At 47.9% G+C, this 18,697-nt stretch overlaps 2 protein-coding genes across 4 annotated transcripts in view; one reads left to right on the top strand and one right to left on the bottom strand.

Annotated features, from left to right (window-relative positions):
* UPF2 (UPF2 regulator of nonsense mediated mRNA decay) overlaps window positions 1-18,697 on the top strand; it is a gene marked incomplete at its 3' end in the record, with an annotated part of 673,568 nt that overhangs the window by 297,505 nt on the left and 357,366 nt on the right. The gene's annotated exons all lie outside the window — the stretch shown is intronic.
* CDC123 (cell division cycle 123) overlaps window positions 1-18,697 on the bottom strand; it is a 131,287-nt gene that overhangs the window by 87,831 nt on the left and 24,759 nt on the right. For both annotated transcript variants that reach the window (XM_082256970.1, XM_082256971.1), the window contains exon 6: window positions 9,062-9,168. In XM_082256970.1, coding sequence (XP_082113096.1) covers window positions 9,062-9,168 — 107 coding nt within the window. The remainder of the gene's footprint in view (window positions 1-9,061; window positions 9,169-18,697) is intronic.

Genomic DNA, 18,697 nt, shown 5'->3' with positions numbered 1-18,697 from the left:
TCACTGCATTTAAAAAATACTAAACAGTAAAGTTAGCCCATTTTTTTTGTATATTGTGAAAGATGATGTCACGCCGAGTAAATAGATACCCAACATGTTACGGTTTAAAATTGCGCCCCCCCCCCCCCCTGTGGGATGGCGACAAACTACGGTCAATAGAGATCTCAATAGGCGACGCTTTAAATTTATTTAACGGTTACCAGTTTAGAGTTAGAGTGTAGCTCTTTTTTTTTTAATTATTGCTCACGCTCTGGCAATCGCGGCGATACCTCACATGTGTGGTTTGAACAGCGATTTAATTTGCGGCTCGACTTGGGTATACGTTTTTTTTTGTGCGCGAGCTAATGGTGACGGGGGCGGCTAAATTTTTTTTTTTTCACATTTATTTTATTTATTTTTTTAACTATTACAGTTTTTTAAAAAAAAAAATCTGATCACTTTTATTGCTGTCACAAGCAATGTAAACATCCCTTGTGACAGCAATATGCAGTGACAGGTACACTTTATGGAGGGATCGAGGGTCTAAAAGACCCTAGACCCCTCCACTACACTTCCCTGTATGCAAAACGCCGAAAACGGCATTTTGCATACAGCCGTTTTTCAAATTTGCCGCCTTTTTGCAGCACACTAACCCGGAAGGGACGTCATGGACGCCGCCTCCGGGTTACGTCATCGGAGACCCGATCAAAACTGTTTCCAGCATTGATCGGGACTCCATCCAGCCGGCGTAACCCTCCCGCCCCCCCCCCCCCCCCGGGTAACGATCGAGCGTCATATGGCGTCCACCCAGGGAGAAGTGGTTAAATAATAAATTTTTTAATGTATAGGTTCTACAGCAGAAAGTTAAAAATATTGGGGGTTTTCGGTCTTTCGTTTAAATAATAATAATAAAAAGAAAAAAGAAAAACCCAATGGTAATCAAATACCACCAAAAGAAAGTTCTATTTATATGAAAAAAAATGTTAAAGTTTTTATTTGAGTAGTGTTGCATGAACGTGCAAATTGCTAGTTAGAGTAGTGCAGTGCAGAATAGCAAAAAATGGCCTGGTCATGGAGGGGGTAAAATCTTCCAGAGCTGAAGTGGTTAAAGAGGACTTGAAGTAGAAGTAGGCAAAACTTTTTTTCTCTATCGTTCATTGACAGACGCAGCTCCATATTCTTCTTAACCATTGGGTTATGCTGCTCCCATTAGGACATTAGGCAGGAAAAACTTTACAACTTTACAACGCCTATGGGGCAGTCCCTGCAGGCATACACCCACTCACTCTGCTATAGGATTCAGTTTGTTTCTGCCTAGTTTAGGAGTAGGACCTAGTTCCCGGCTGAGTCTTCAGTCTTAGCTTGTTTTTATATTTTAAAGGGAACCTTTGTTCAAATTTAAATTTTTTAGCTAGTTATGTTCCTGCGAGAACTGCAATCAACAGCCGGACTGGGTATCCAAGATCCTTAAGGTCTCCCCAGCCTGGCCAGTTAGCCTGTGCAGGTTATAGCCCAGCGATAGGCCTCGCCACGACAGAACCCCAATGGACGGGGGCTGGCCCTGTGAGTGAAACACCTCGCCGGGACACACACGACCTAGTTTGGCCTGAGTCGCAGCGTGCCCCTTGGCCGTCCGCACCCCCACCCCGAGTGTAGAGGTAGTCTGTCTGGAGTGGCACCCACTAGATTGTCGTTGGTATAGTGAGTAGTGTCCCCCCATAGCTCTTGCGGTCTCGGGGTGGACGTGGGCCCCCTCCTTGGGATGGTCGGACCCCCGGGTTCCCTTCCATTTCCCCCAGCCCTCTAACAGTCACGGTCTTTTGGCCCCAACCTACCCTCATGCCCCCCCTGGGTTACTGGAGCAAGTGGCAAAGCCAGCTCCTACCTAAGGGGGAGGGGGGGTAGATGCGGTTGTTGCTGACTGGGCTGTCCAGGATCTCACACGGGGGTCTTTGAGCAAGTTCCGGGCCACCTGGGGGGTAGTGACTGGGGCAGGGATGTACTTTGGGCTCCCTGCAGTGGTTATAGGCTTGGGGGGAGCGGATGTTTCTTCATCCACGGGTCTGCACCTCGCGTGTCTGTGTCGAGCCGAAAATGTAGTCCGCAGATTTGCAGCCTACTTGCTGACCAAGCTGAGGTGCCCGACCAAGTTGACCGAGATGAGGTGTCCGACCAAGCTGACCGAGATGAGGTGCCCGACCTAGCTGACCGAGATGAGGTGCCTGACCATGCTGACCGAGATGAGGTGCCTGACCAAGCTGACCGAGATGAGGGTGCCTGACGCAGCCGGATTGAAAAAAAAAATTTGAGGCCGCCGCTTGCAGCCTACTTGCGGCTGATGGAGCTGGCTGCCTGAGTGACTGACCAGGCTGTCCGAGTTGCTGATCAAGCTGACAGCGGACTCGCGGCCGGATCGGGGCTGGCTGTCCGAGCTGCTGACTGACCGCGCTGCTGACTGGAGTGATAGAGCAGCGGATGCCCCCCCCCTTACCCCCGCCCCCCCCTCCTCTCAGGGAGGTGGAAATATGGACTGCCTGGCACCCCCTTCAACTGGGGGATGCTGTGGGGGCATTGTTGTGTGGGGGTACTCTACTTGCGTGTCTTCGTCACGGCGGGCCCCCTCTTCCCCTTTATAGGGGGCTATGTCCTTTTATGTAATTTACGGTGGGCGACCGTTTGGTCTAATAGGGGTTTTTTTGTGGAACTTTAGCCGGCTTCTCCTTGCGGGACTGTGGTCGACGACCTCCCCTGCTTGTTATGTTCTCACGGTGAGTTTAGCATATAGCAACTCCACTGGGTCTGCTTCAATGCACTTCGGGTGCTCTGCGGTGAGGATGATTCCTTTTTTACTGCACATGCAAGGGAGCTGGTGGATGCACTGATTGTATTGGTGCAGAAAAGGTTAACATAGGGGGCACCGGTCACCTCGGGGCCCGCAGATCCCCTAAAAGAGGCAAAGATATTCCCTTTTCCCGCCAACTGTGACAAAATTGTCACGAGTCAGCGGAGTTGTTCTAAACGCAATAATGGTAACCACGCATGATGTGGCTAAAAAGCTGGTCTGCGGACCAGGCTTCTAAAAAGGCTCTTTTAGATCTCCCCTTTACGTGGGTCCGCCTATTTGGGTCTTTGTTGAATGAACCGATCAAAGGACTCACAGGTGGCAAGAGTACTCTTCTTCCTCTATCCAAGGGCAAGTCACCACGTAATAGACGGGGCCCTTATTTTCAGCGCACAGGCGGCCCCTTCGTGCCTTCTGGACGCAGGAGGAAGGATCTAAGCCATTTAGGTCATCTGGGGGGTTCCAAGAAGACGTGATCGGGTAAGCCGAGAACAGGCCTCTTCAGATCTGCGGACAAATCTCCGTCTGCATGAAGGGACGCCCTCACCCGTATCTGGGGTGGGGGGGACATCTTCATTTTCTGTCAGGAACCAGGGACCTCCTTGATTCAGGAGGACAAATGGGTCCACGTGCTGCTCCAATCGGGTTACAAGATCGAATTTAAGTCCCGACTGTCGGACAGATTCTTCCCGTCCATTCTACGCCTATCTTCAGATCAGTTAAGGGATCTAAGAGAGGCAGTACAAGATCTGCTGTCGCAAAGGGTGATTGTGCCGGTTCCCTCTCGGGAACGCTTTCAAGGGTTTTATTCAAACCGGTTTACTGTTCCCAGGAATTCTGAACCTTAAGACTCTGAATCGCTTTGTGCATGTACAGAGGTTTCAAATGGAGTCCATTCGCATGGTAGTGAAGTTCCTAAACCGAGGGGACTTTTTGGCTTCTATTGATATCGAGGACGCATACCTGCACAATGCACATTCCTATTAACACTGGACGCCAACGTTTTCTTCGCTTTAGGAGAGGAACATTATCAATTTGTGGCGTTACCCTTTGGACTCGACTCTGCCCCCCAGGGTCTTCACCGACGCGTTGTCTCCGGTATTGGCATTACTGCGGGGGATTGCGGTACTGGGTTACCTGGACGATCTCCTCTTAAGAGCAGACTCCCACTCAGTTCTGGTGGGTGATTTGTCAATCACTGTACGGACTCTGCAAGAGTTCGGTTGGACCATCAATTTCAGAAAATCTGCTCTGGTCCCAGCCTTCAAAATTGTTTATCTGGGACTGACTCTGGAGTCAGCCTCTGCGAGGGTGTTTATTCCCGCAGAAAAGCTGCAAAGTTGCAGACAGCAATTCGGTTGCTGTTATCCAGCACTCTGTCCTCATTGCGGATTTGCAGACGAGCTCTAGGGCCTGATGGTGTCTACCTTTGGGGTGGTTCTGTTTGCTCAGTTCCACACGAGACCTCTGCAAAGGGGTATTCTTGTCAAGTGGAACAATCTGATTCGGTTGAGTCAAAATGCAAGAAGTGCTCCTCTGTGGTGGCTCCATTTCTTAGCCCTGTCCTTCCATCATTGTTTTGGACCATGGTGGTATCCACGGATGCCAGCCTGTCCAGCTGGGGGGGGGGGGGGGGTACTTGGAAAGCTGTGTGTCCAGGAGACCTGGACTCTGAAAGAGTTCAGATTTCTGATCAATATTCTGGACCTCAGAGCGATAAAGCTTTGCTTGAGTCACTGGACAAATAGTCTGCAGGGTTGTCCAGTTCGGATTCAATCAGAAAAATGCCACGGCCGTGGTTTACGTCAATCATCAAGGCGGCACCAAGAGTGTCCTGGAGGCCCGGGAGGTGGCTGAGATCTTAATATGGGCAGAAGATTTTGTTCCAGCCCTCTCCGCCGTGCATATACCCAGAGTGGAGAACTGGCAGGCAGATTACTTGAGTCGTTAGGTGTTGGATCAGGGGGAATGGTCCCTGCACCTGTTGGATCAGGGAGAATGGTCCCTGCACCAGGACGGATTTCACCTGTTGTATGTCCGGTGGGGGACACCCGATGTAGACCTGTTAGTTTCTCGGCTCAATGAGAAGGTACAGAGGTTGGTAACCAGGTCTCGGGATCCTATGGCCGAAGCCACAGACTCACTGCTGGCTTCTTGGGGTCAGTATCGGCTGATCTATGCGTTTTCCCTGCTGAAACCTCTGCCGAGGCTTCTGCGCTGAATAGTGGTGGAAGGGATTCCCGTCATTCTGGTGGCCCCCTGACTGGCCTCGCCGGTCTTGGTATGTAGATCTGGTAAGGTTGGTCGCTAATGCTCCTTGGAGATTTCCATTCAGGGAAGATCTGTTGTCTCAAGGGCCTATCTTACATCCTGCTTTACAGTCGCTGGCTTTAACGGTGTGGCTGTTGAAAGCCAGGTATTGAAGGGATAGGGGTCTTTCTGACTCCATGATTCCTACACGGTCGAGGGCTAGAAAATCTACCTCCAGGAAGATTTATCATCGTACGCGGGAATCATACATCTCATGGTGTGAATAGATTAGAGTGCATCCACGCTCCTTTTCAGTGTCTAGGATATTGGCTTTCCTCCAAAGAGGGGTTGAGCAGCGGTTGGCCTTGGGTACTATTAAAGGCCAGGTGTCGGCTTTGGCTGTGTTTTTTCAACGCCCTTAAGCTAGGCATTCTTTAATTTGCACTTTTATCCAGGGAGTTAGTCATGTGGCTCCTCTGATACGGTCCCAGTTACATCCGTGAGATCTTAACTTGGTACTGTCTGTTCTTCAAAAACCTTCCTTTGAAAAATTTAGGGAGATTCCTCTGCTTACATTGTCACAGAAGGTAGCCTTTTTGGTGGCCATTACCTCTGCCCGCAGAGTGTCTGAATTGGCCGCACTGTCCTGCTGTTCTCCTTCTCTGCTGATCCTCACAGATTAAGTGGTATTTCGACCTAATCAGTCGTTTCTTCCTATAGTGGTTTCTGATTTCCATTAAATGAAGACATTGTGCTGCCTTTACTCTGTCCTAAGCCCAAGCATCCCAAGGAAAATGCCTTGCATTCTTTGGCTGTGGTTCGGGCATTTAGGGTTTGCCTGGCGGTTACTGAGTCTTTCAGGAAATCAGACTCTCCTTTTGTCCTCACGGAAGGACCCTAGAAGGGATTGGCTGAGTCTGCTGCGACCATATCCAGATGGATCAGGCAGATGGTGTTACAGGCGTATTCACTGAAGGGTCAGGTTCCACCTTTCCCTGTGAAGGCGCATTCTGCTAGGGCGCTGAGTCCCTCTTAGGCCTTTTAACCATCAGGCGTCAGTAATACTAGTTTGCAAGGCGGCAACTTGGTCATCTGTGCACACGTTCACTAAATTTTACATAGTAGAGGTGTTGGCATCCTCGGATGCTTCTTTTGGCAGCAAGGTTTTGCAGGCTGCTGTTTAAAAGCACAATTTTTTCTCTTTGAGGGTGAATGTTGTTTCTAGGCGAGCTCCAGTTGTTTTCTGGTGGAGCTCCATGTTACTTGGTTGTCTAAGTTTAGCCTTTGGGGTATTTACATTCTTTCTCTGCAGTTCATTGACAGACGCAGCACCCGCCCCTCTATTTCTGAGTGGGCTGGGTTTTTTTACTTCTGACACTGCTTGCAACAAAACTGAATCCTATAGCAGAGTGAGTGGGTGTATTCCTGCGGGGACTGCCCCATAGGTGTGGTAAAGTTTTTTCCTGCCTAGTGTCCTACTCCTATAGGGGACAGCATAACCCAATGATTAAGAAAAATATGGAGCTGCGTCTGTCAAACTTCAGAGAAAAGGATTTTAAGGTATGTCAAAAATCCAGTTTTTCCATTTTGGATAAAGCAATGGAGGGTTATAACCCGTCAGATTTTTTTTCGCCATCTGTGTCCCATTGCAGAGATTTCCCTTCACTTCCTGTCCCATAGCCAAACAGGAAGTGAGAGGAAATCCCTGCAAATTAAGGGAATTTCTTGTGGACCACCAGGTCACCAAAACTAGTGTGCCCATTGGAAGAATTTTTGGGGACAAACCAAAATTTGAGGTTTTCTTTTACTTTAGCTTTCAATGAGAAAGGTAAACAGGACAAATAGAGAGGGTGGATCTCTCGAACGGGGAAGTGTTCTAATCCCTCTTCACTCTATCCAAAACAAAAAAAAAAAAAAAAAAAGTTTTGCCTTTAGTTATGCTTGAAGCCCTTTTTGGATTTGTACTGTATGTGCTTTGATTCACATATTGCGGACTTTTGAAGCATTAATATTTGCCAGTTTTGTTTATTACACTGTTATAGAGTATTTTATGATCGTATAATTTGGAGGGGAATCACTTCTTATATATAGCCATTTGTGATAAATGGAATCAGTTTGATATTTTGCACTAGAGATTGTATTCAGGTCAGTTATATGAGCACAGATAAGCATTCTGTTTGGATGATCTGGCATATTATTTATATTAAGAAGTTTTAATGTTTATTCTTGTAATGGAACCGCGACCCCACAATGCGCTTGTGTGCTTCCGTCAGAATACCGCTTCCTTCAGTCTTGAACATAGATACCAGATATTCTAGCCGCCCCCATACAAAACTAGCTGAGAATAGCTTGTATAAGATCTGGAACATTTATTAAACAAACACACACAGAATATATACCCCACCAGGTCAGGTGCCTGATTACATTATCCTATGCAGATGAAATTGTGTACAGAAATATAATTAACATATCTAAGGAACAACCAACACAAACAGTATTCTACTTTCCCACTAGCACCTAATAGATGACAGTGATTTAATTAACTTGAGCTAACTAGCAGACTTGCCATCATCGAGCTCATGAACCCCAATACACATTATTATAAGTGTAAACACATCACACCTGAATACACAGACAATGCTTTGATTATTTAGGAGTCACAGACTTCATGGCAACAGGCTATAGGTCTACAGTGTAAAGTGGGATTAAATCTTGATATATTTATTGAGGTATATTATTGATAAATATTACTGTCCCATTTGAAGTAATCCAAACCATATTCTCAGTGTCCATTAAGAAGTTGTCCATCATTTTCTTGGTAACCCTGTGCCTCAATAGACACAGGGTGACTTACACATAAGAGGGGCCAGGGGAGCTAGAAAATGGGTTTCCAGAGCTCTCAAAGGTAAGCTGGGTTCCATGGGCCCCCCAACCAAAGTGACTCCCATCATAATTCAGATATAGCAACAATGGTTCTTTGTCATTCATCTTTGAGTCTACACAAATTTTGTTAGAATTGATTTAGATTACAGAGGAGCGCTGCACAAGTTATGCAGATTGGTAAAATAGGTATACATAATGGCTTTGATAGATAAGTGCACACTGCTGTGCGTTTTGTTTTTTTCAAATCAAATAAGCCTGCCTACCATAATGGTTAGCCTACACTGCACCTGTGTCTACCTACTGCACCACAAAATAAAAACGTATCTCTGAATAGAAGACAACTGACATCTTCATATTCAATTGATTGTGATCTGTGTTTTCTTAAGCAGGAACCGACTACAGCTAAACAACTGTTTGCTGTGCAGTCAGTGGTACCTTTAGCACCTCCACCTTTCTGTTACATCAGCAATGTACGTTTATTGCCTCCTCTTGGGAGTTAATTTAGGCTTACTGTTTAAAGTCATAGTAAAAGCCTACTACACTCCTTTTATTGAAAAGAAAAACAAGGGTTTTCCAAATCGCACAGCTTCAGACACTGTAACCATACCGTAAAACCCAATATATATGTGTATTCTGAATCTGTAAGAAGCAGAGCTGGGAAACTCCTTATATACCTAATTTGGAATAAGGATTCATGAAGCCACATGGACACATTCAAGGTTACAATGGTCATAGAGCGATACTGTGTGACTAAAGATCTGTCGGAGTTCTACCGTCCAGAAGAAAGAATAAACAACTAATGCAGTAAGGATCCCTCTACTGGAGAACTTTAGCAACTGCTGTGATGGTTTATTTTTAAAAACACTGGCGGCACTCCCACTTAGCACATCTATTAAAAGACCGCAGCAGGTACATGTTACAACAAGGCATTAAATATGCTAGATTTTCCACAGCACATCAGCAGCTGAATCTGAAAGCATACGATGAGAAATCATCTGTGACAGAAATGTTCAGCTCCACAAACAATACTGATGCAATGAAGTTATTAGCAAAAGGCCATACACTCCACTGAGCAGAAAATGTTCAATTAAAATCTTCACTACTCACGGTTGTGTGAAGTCATGTGTCACAAAATCAGAGCTCTTGAAAAGCAGAAAGATGTCACTCAGGGTTTTACATTTCAGTGAGCTGTTCAGTGCGATCCAATAGGCATCCTGTGCAGACAGTAAAAAATAAGTAACATAACACAGTACAATGAAAGTGCTAGATATGTCCTCTAAACCAGTGTTTCTCAACAACTCCGGTCCTCAGGGCACACTAACAGGCCAGGTTTGCAAGAAAACTGAAATACATCACAGGTGATATCATTTACTGCTCAGTGATTGCAGTATTCTAGTCTGCATCTCCCCAAGGTAATACTTAAAATATGGCCTGTTAGTGTGTCCGGAGGACCAGGAGTTGAGAAACACTGCTCTAAACGATTAAGGCGCCTTGCACACAGGCGTCATAATATACTGATGTCTACTCAGAAACATGTGATGTCCGTGTGCAAGTGGCCAAAAACTGTTTGTAAAGACCTGAGTAATGTTGAGTATAGGCTAGTAAGGGTGTGCAAGCATATAGATCAGTACAGAGGAGTAAAAATCTTCTTTATTGCCAGTATTCTAATATACTTGGGTAAACCTTAAACGAGTAAATTACTGAACTCAGACGTAACATTTTCTAATTTTTGTTTTACTGCTCTGTACTCAACGCTGTATTACTGATTACTCAGCTGTGTGCAACGTTCCATAGACAACAATGCATCTAATTTCAGTAAAAAAACTCAGGCCTAACAGTTAAAGGGATTGTAAATGATTACCTTGTAAAACAATCTATTCAGTTTTAAATTAGAAATAAAAACGCAAAGCTTTTGTGTATAGATATAAAAAAAAAAACAAAAAAAAAAAACGGAATTTTTGTGAAATCTTACCGTAAAATTCCTTTCTCTGAGTCCTCCGACAGTCGCCGCCACCTCTAAGTCATCACTATTGGGTATTGACTTCCGCTCCGCAGGAGTAGCTAGGCATAAGACTTAGTCAAAAAAAAACAAAGCATTTAGCATAGACACACCCATGGGGGCTGTCCCACTGGTCAATACCCCCCTGCAGTGATCCCTCCCAACTCAGTTTGGTAGAATAGCAGTAGGTGTACAAGAAAAAACCCCAAAAGAGGGGCGGGGGTGGCGACTGTCGGAGGACTCAGAGAAAGGAATTTTATGGTAAGATTTTACAAAAATTCAGTTTTCTCTTACGTCCTTCGACAGTCGCCGCCACCTCTAAGTCATCACTATTGGGATGTCCCAAAGCAGTGTAGACATGAGGGGTGGGAGACGCAACCGCAGAAAAGGCAACGCAGTACCCACATCAGAGAAAGGAATCTTACACGCAAAAGAACCTTCTGGGCAATAGAAAATGCTCAACAGGAGCAACAACCCACGAAAAACAAATATCCAGGGGATAAACACCCCAACAGCCAGGGACCCACAAAACAACAAGGGTCCCCTATGGCACTGCCGCACTGAGAACTTTGCAGCCAAAGGAGGCATCAGCTGATGCCAGAACATCCACCTTATAGAATTTGGAAAAGGTGTGCACCAACGACCAAGTCGCAGCCTTGCACACCTGGGCCATCGAGGCCTGATGCCGGTAGGCCCAGGACATACTCAATGATCTGATAGAGTGCACCTTAACAGGGAAGGGTGGAACCCGTTCCTTCAAAGCATAGGCCTGTTCAATGGTCTGTCTGATCCATTTGGCAATGGTCGCCGCAGACGGGGCCATGCCCTTCCGAGTTCCCTCAGGAAGGACAAAGAGGGAATCCGATTTCCAAAAGGACTCAGTGGACGGCAGGTATACCCTAATCGCCCTGACAACATCCAAGGAATGCATTGGAACCTCCTTAGGATGCTTGGGCTTCGCACAGAGCGAAGGCAAAACAATGTCCTCATTAAGGTGAAAATCAGAGACCACCTTAGGGAGAAAAGACGAATGAGGTCGCAAGACCACCTTATCCTTGTGAACCACCAAATAAGGAGAGCGGCAAGACAACGCCGCCAATTCGGACACCCTGCGAGCCGAAGTGATCGCCACTAGAAAGGCAACCTTTTTAGAAAGCAGATGTAACGATATCTCCCGGATGTTTTCAAAGCGAGAACGCTGTAATACGGACAGAACCAAGTTCAAGTCCCATGGAGGCAAAGGCTCCCTCCGGGGAGGAGCCAAATGTCGCACACCTTGAATAAAGGTGCGAATTAAGGAATGAGACGCCACAGGGAGTTGAAAAAGAACAGCCAGTGCAGAAACCTGACCCTTAATCGTGGCCAGCGCCAAGCGCTGGTCCACACCAGTCTGAAGGAAAGCCAACACTCTCGTCCCCGAGTATGAGCGAGGGGAGAACCCCCTGGACTCACACCAGGCGAAATAGGCTTTACAGGTACGGTAATAGATTTTACCAGATGAGGCTCTTCTAGCCTTGATAAGAGTAGGAATGACCTCTGAGGAGAGACCCCTGTCTCTCAGGACCTGGCTTTCAACAGCCAGGCCATTAAAGCCAGCGACTGTAAAGCAGGATGGAAGATCGGTCCCTGAGACAGTAGATCTTCCCGCACTGGCAGCCGCCAAGGAGGCTCGACCGGCAGGTGAACAACGTTGGCGTACCAGGACCGACGTGGCCAGTCCGGCGCCACTAGAATCACCAAGTTCGGTTCCGAGGATAACCTGCGAAGGAACCTGGACAACAACTGAATCGGAGGAAAGGCATACATCAGACGATACTGATGCCAAGGGGCCACCAACGCATCCGAGGCGTCCGCCCACGGATCGCGCGTTGTTGCTACGAGTCTTTCCACCTTGTGATTTGGCCAAGACGCGAACAGAACCACGTCCAGGGATCACCACTTCGCACACAGCATTTGGAAGACCTCCGGGTGTAGGGACCATTCCCCCTGGTCCAGGGTCTGGAGGCTCAGGTAGTCGGCCTGCCAATTCTCCACACCCGGAATATGAACTGCTGAAATTGGCGGGACATGAGTCTCGGCCCAAGACAGAATGTCGGTCACCTCCCGGGCCGCCCGGGCACTCCTGGTGCCCCCTTGGTGGCTGATGTAAGCCACCGCGGTAGCATTGTCCGTCTGTACCCGAACAGGACGGCCCCGAAGTCGATCCGACCACTGGAAGAGACAGAGTTTGATCGCTCTCAATTCCAATATGTTGATCGGAAGGGAGGATTCCTCCCCCGACCAAGTGCCCTGGGCAGACAGGTTGCCCAGGACTCCACCCCCCAGACCGACAGGCTGGCATCCGTGGTAATCACCGTCCACAGCAACGGACGGAAGGATTTTCCTTCTGACACAGCCGGGGACTGAAGCCACCACAGAGAATCCATTCTGGTTCGGCGACTCAATGAGACACTCAGATCCAAGGACTGAGGTAGCCTGTCCCACCTGGCCAGGATCTCCGCTTGAAGAGACCGTGTGTGAAACTGAGCAAATGGGATCGCCTCGAAGGCCGATACCATCAACCCTAGGGACCGCATTTAGGTCCTGAGTGATGAGGATGGCTTGTCCCTGAGGGACCTGATCTCCTCCTGTAAGGTCCGGAGCTTGTCCTCCGGCAAGAACACCTTTGCTTGAGCAGAGTCCAGAACCATTCCCAGATAGGGAAGATGAACTGAAGGAGACAAGGTCGACTTCTGTACGTTGATGGTCATCCAAACTCCTGGAGTGTCTGTACCGTAGTGGACAGATCGCGCAGTAGGTCCTGGCTGGCACTAGATCTTAAGAGGAGATCGTCCAGATATCCCAAGACCGCAATGCCCTGAGCCCTTAGCAGGCCCAGAACAAGCGCCAACACTTTGGTAAAGACCCTTGGAGCCGAAGCGAGACCAAAAGGTAATGCCACAAACTGATAGTGGTCCTCTGCTATTGCGAACCGAAGGTACCTCTGGTGACCCTCGAAAATGGGGATGTGTAGGTACGCATCCTTCCGGTCTATAGAGGCCAGGAATTCCCCTGGACTCAGGGAGGCCACCACCGAGCGGAGGGATTCCATACGGAACTTTTGAACGCACACGAAGTGGTTCAGCGCTTTCAAGTCCAGAATAGGACGCACCTTGCTCTCCTTTCTGGGCACAGTGAACAGATTGGAATAAAACCCCCGAAACCTGTCCCGATGAGGCACCGGGACAATCACCCCCTGAGCAAGGAGGTCCTGCACCGCTTGATGCAGGTCCTGCAGGCGCCCTGGGGTTACATGAAGATTTGAGGGGAAAAATCTGTCCGCCGGCCAGGAAAGGAATTTGATCTTGTACCCTGAGCGAATGATTTTCTGAACCCACCTGTCCGGAATTCGGAGCAGCCAAGGTTGGAGGAAAAACGCGCAAACGTCCCCCCACCAGAAGGCAGAGGCGGATTGACCCGACGCACCTGCATTGCCGGACTTCTGCTTGCCCGCCCAGGGCTTCTTCTGGCTACCTTGGCCCTTGAAGGGCTTGCCCTTGGTTTGATTCCTAAAGGCACGAAAGGACCCTTGATTGGGTCGAGAAGCGGAACCCTGCTTGCCACGAAAGGACTTGTTCTTCGGGTTCTGGGGCAGCATGGTGCTCTTGCCTCCGTGACGCCTTTTACCAAGGTATCCAACGCCTCGCCAAAAAGGCGAGAACCAGCATAGGGAAAATCAGCAACTGTATTCCGTGATGTCTGGTCAGCCGACCAGCTCTTCAGCCAGATCAGTCAACGGTTAAGCACCGCAACGCTAGATAGGCGTGCTACCAAAGGGGCCTCATTTAAGGCCGCATCGCACAAATACATGACTCCTTGGTGAATTTGATCCACCATAGCCAGCGTGGCAGGCGGGGCAGAATCAGACGCGAGGTTGCATCTAAGCACCTTAGTCCAATCAGCCACCGCCTGAGCCCCCAGAACGGACGCGAAAACAGGTTTGAGCAAGGAACCCGCCACCGTGTAGGAATGGCGGACTAGGAGACTCCAACCTTCTGTCTGAAGGAATCCTGAAAAACCAGGGTCTCCTCAGTAGGAATCAAGGTAGCCTTGTTTAACACGGCCACAGTGTGATCCCCCTGTGGAGGCACACACCATCGCGATTCCGTAGCCGGCGCAAAGGGATAAAGCAACTTAAACCGACTAGGTACCGTGAATGGACGTTTTAAAGTGCGCCACAGTTCATTCACAGTGTAATGAAACACAGCGGGGCAGGGAAAAACCTGCGCCGACTTGCGGGTCCTGTGTGTACCAAAAGAGGACATAATGCCCGGAGGACTGGGCTCATCCTCCAAGTGAAATGTTTCTTTCACAGAAGAAATCAACTCATCCATGGTCACGCGTTCCTCAGGCAACCCCGGGGGAGAATCATCAACCCCCTCCACCTCCGCCTCCCCCTCAGACCCCAGAGGGTCCAGGGATGAGCGAGACCCTGAAAAGGGCACGCCCGCCACAGCAGCCACATCTGAATCAGAGGAGATAGATAATCTGGGCCTTTTCCTAGCAGCACGTTCAGTCATCAGCACCTCCATTTTGGACACTAAAGACGCCACTACGGCGGCCAAATCAGGTATAACAGGGGCCACAGCAGGACTGGGGTCCTCCACCAGGGTTGGAGGGAATTTGCTGTCCTGAGATTCCATTGCCCAAGTTAGAAAACAACAGTGCAATAAAAGGTACTGGCCCTTTAAAATCGCTGCGGAGTGCGCAGCCCACCGCTATATTTACAGTGACCAAAGACCCCCCAAAAAGGAGAAGAAACTGAGCCAGGAAGGACAAAACAGAGTTATGGAAGAGACAGTCTGCAGAGCCCCCCACAGAGTGCTACCACATCGATCGCTGCTTCAGAGGAAAAGGAAGTGAGGTCATCAGAGGCTGAACTAAAAGCTGCAAGACCCAGGGAAAATGGCGGCCCATAGAACTGAATGGGAGGCTTCGGCAAGATGGCCGCCGAACATGTGCTCGGAACATCGTTTTGCCACACAAAAGATGGCACCAAAACAGCATGCAGATAAGCCCATAGTGAAGCCAGACATGCTTGCCCATACTAAAAATGGCGGACCGCGTGGTTTTTACCCGCTGCGGCCAACCGAACATGCAGTCTGCACCCCTAAAAACACTGAAGTGACACAGGGAAAGGGACCCCCAAAAACACACAGCACCGCAGAGAATGTACAAGCGACCCCCACAGGGATCGCATCAGGGAGCCCCACACACGCACAGACATGGGGAACACACAGCAACACAGGACTGCCACCCCAGACAGAGGCCCCACACAGAAGTACTTACCTGTACCAGATGGTGTGGGGTGCCTCTATGAACGGAAAGCCGCTGTCCTCATCTGACAGGGAATGCCGTTAGCCAAGGACAGGACACTGCAGCACCGCAGATGTGTCCAGTGAGGTAGCCACCTCACAGGCTGCATCCCTGCTGCGAGCAGGGATGGGTCGTTCATAATGCCAGGACGAACACATGGCCGAACGCTCGATGGCGGGCTGGGGATCCCTCTGACCCTCTGCCCTGGAGAGCCAGGGCGGCCAGTACGATTCCCAGCTCCGCAGAATCCATCTTCATCCGAAGATCCGACTAAACTAAGCTGACAAAATAAACAGCTAGTAAAGCAAAGAAAAGGCTGACACTTTAACCACTTGCCGACCGCTCACTCGAGCTCTACTGCGGCAAAGTGGTTAGTTCCCGCCCAGCGACGTAGACCTACGTCGCTGGACTCCTCCCCTTGTGGGCGGCGCACACGCACCACCGGAGGCTCGCTCCCGCTGTATTCAGTCACAGCGGGAGTCGGGCCAGGGGAGGAGCGGCGGTAAATACCGCCGCTCTTCCCCGATCGTCGGGGAATCGAGTTTGGAGATCCGCCCGCTTGTGTAAACAAAGCAAGCGGATCTCCTTAGTGACAGACAGTGACAGATTGCAGGGTTCAGCATAGAACCTGCGATCTGTCCCTGTGTCACTCAGTCACCTCCCCCCACACACGTTAGTAAGCACCAGGCATACATTAACCCCTCCCTCTCCAATAAAATTAACCCCTTCCCTGCCAGTGTAATTTTTACAGTAACAGTGCATATTTATAGCACTGATTACTGTAGTAATGTCACTGGCACCCCCAAAAGTGTCAAAAATGTCAGTCAAGGGTCCGATCTGTCCGCCGCAATGTCGCAGTCCCGAGAAAAAAAAAAAAAAAAAAAAAAAAATCGCAGATCGCCGCCATTACTCGTTAAAAAAAAAAAAAAACGACCAAAAATGACAGAAATCTTTCCCTTAGTTAGTAAACGCAATAACTTTTGCGCAAACCAATCAAAATACGCTTATTGTGATTTTTTTTACCAAACATAGGTAGCAGAAGACAAATTGGCCAAAAATTTAAAAAAATTTTGATTTTTACATTTTTTTGGAGGGGAGTTTCATATAAAAAAATTTGAAAAATATTGTAATTTTTTCAAAATTTACGCTCTTTTTTTGTTTATAGCGCAAAAAGTAAAAATCACACAGGTGATCAAATACCACCAAAAGAAAGCTCTGTTTGTGGGGAAAAAAGGACATAAATTTTGTTTGGGTAAGGCGTCGCAAGACCGCGCAATTGTCAGTTAAATTTGCACAGTGCCGAATCGCAAAAAGTGGCCTGGACGTAAGACAGAAAAACCCTCCGGTGGTAAAGTGGTTAAAAATAAAAATCAAAAGAAAAGATTAGAAGGCTGAGACTGAAAGCCCCAGCACAGGGAAGCCTGACTACTCCTGACGCTAGGCAGAGACAAACTGAGTTGGGAGGGATCGCTGCAGTGGGGTATTGACCAGTGGGACAGCCCTCATGGGTGTGTCTATGCTAAATGCTTTGTTCTTTTGACTAAGTCTTATACCTAGCTACTCCTGCGGAGCGGAAGTCAATACCCAATAGTGATTACTTAGAGGTGGTGGCAACTGTCGGAGGACGTATCGGAGGACGAGGAGGAGATATAAAAAAAAAATTATAAATACCTTTTTTTTTTTTTTAAATAAGTGATCACATTCCTTCTGTTCTCAGCTGCATAAAAGCTGAGCTAAAAGAAGCAACAGCACACTGAGCTTCCCAGTTAAAGGCTGTGCAGGGGGGGGGGGGGGTTGTCAGGTCTGATCACTGAAGGAAAGCATACAGAGTTCCCAGCATAGCTAGAGAACTGACCATGCTGAGCTGTCCTGCTTAGTGTGGTCAGTTTTAATAAGAAAATAGAGGGACTGACAGGAACACCAGGAATTTCACACAAAGGAAGTAATACAAAGAGCAGGATACTTTTCCATACAGATACATGGTACAGCGGGTATATATCAGCAATATGTTGGGTTTACATACTCTTTAAAGCACAAAGTGTGTGTATGTGATAACAGAAAAAATACTCAATGCCCATTCCTGAAGCCTACACATTTTAGTAGACGTGTTTAGAATGTTTGTGTAGCAGCAACTCTAGGCAAAAAATACAAATTATTTGAAGACCGCGTTTAAAAATACAAATGGGCAACCCTATTACAGAAAGTTTCCATTTATAAAAGAAGAAATGTCTGTGTGATCCCCATCAAATGGATCAGTTTCATCATTCCCAAGGATGCCAAGCAAAATAGCCAAGGCATGGAGGAAATCCTCTGTCCCCTTCTATGAAGTCAAGTCCTCTAAATCTGATGCTAATGAATGAAAAATTGTCCATCATCTCTAACGATTTTCAACTGAAGTATGGGAGCCGTGTATCAATCTAATCTCTACCTTCCTTACCTACCTCAAGCCTTACTTCTTTGTGTTAGCTGATGCTTGGGAAGCCTGCAGTTACTTATTGTGTACGCTGATTATATGGTGCATATCAGTGTTTCTCAACCTTTTTCCAGTTTGGGGGCCCTTGAAAAGTATTTTCAGTCTTGAGGCACCCCAGTCCAAGGCTTGGTTCACATTACTGTATGTTGCAGAACATGCACAAAACCGCGTTTTTTCCTGACACATAGACAAATGCTGTGCTCTTAAATGGCACCCCACAGATTGGCAAACATGGGGTGCTTTTGGTGCAGCGCAATAAAAAGAAAAAAAAAAGAAGGTCAGGGACTTCTTTCCCTGCATTTCTGCGAGTAAGGAAGCCCATTGAAATGAATAAGCTGTGCTACACACAGCCACACAGATGTGAACAAAAGGGATTGTTCACATGTCAGGTTGGAGGAACGGTAAACACACATGGTTGAGCTGATTTTACCAACCCCAACTTCTCCCCCTTTAGCTGCAGGGGCAGCAGCTGGGGGTGTACACATGCTGAGGCTGCAGCTGGAGGTACACCCAGGGTAAATAGGGCTGCACTGCAACCACCCGGCAACTGGGTGCATTATATGGTTGCGGTGTAGTAATGCTGAATTTATGGGCTTAAAACAGGTGGGGAGGAGGCAACATAATGCCTCTTTACCACCTGTTAAATGCCTCTGAAAAGTGATCTGAGCATGGGTTGCTTTTCAGAAGAGCAGCAGTCCTTGCTGCTATCACAAACAAGCCCTACAAAAGCAGTTCTCATGGTACAGGAATAGTGGGGTCAGGATTAAAAGTAACATATATTCACACACACAGGTACAGTGGGTATGGAAAGTATTCAGACCCCCTTACATTTTTCACTCTTTGTTATATTGCAGCCATTTGCTAAAATCATTTAAGTTCATTCTTCTTCCTCATGAATGTACACATAGCACCCCAT

Source organism: Pelophylax lessonae (assembly GCF_965119305.1).
Source record: "Pelophylax lessonae genome assembly, chromosome: 4".
Classification (NCBI taxonomy): domain Eukaryota; kingdom Metazoa; phylum Chordata; class Amphibia; order Anura; family Ranidae; genus Pelophylax; species Pelophylax lessonae.
This window is presented reverse-complemented; position numbering and strand designations above follow the sequence as displayed.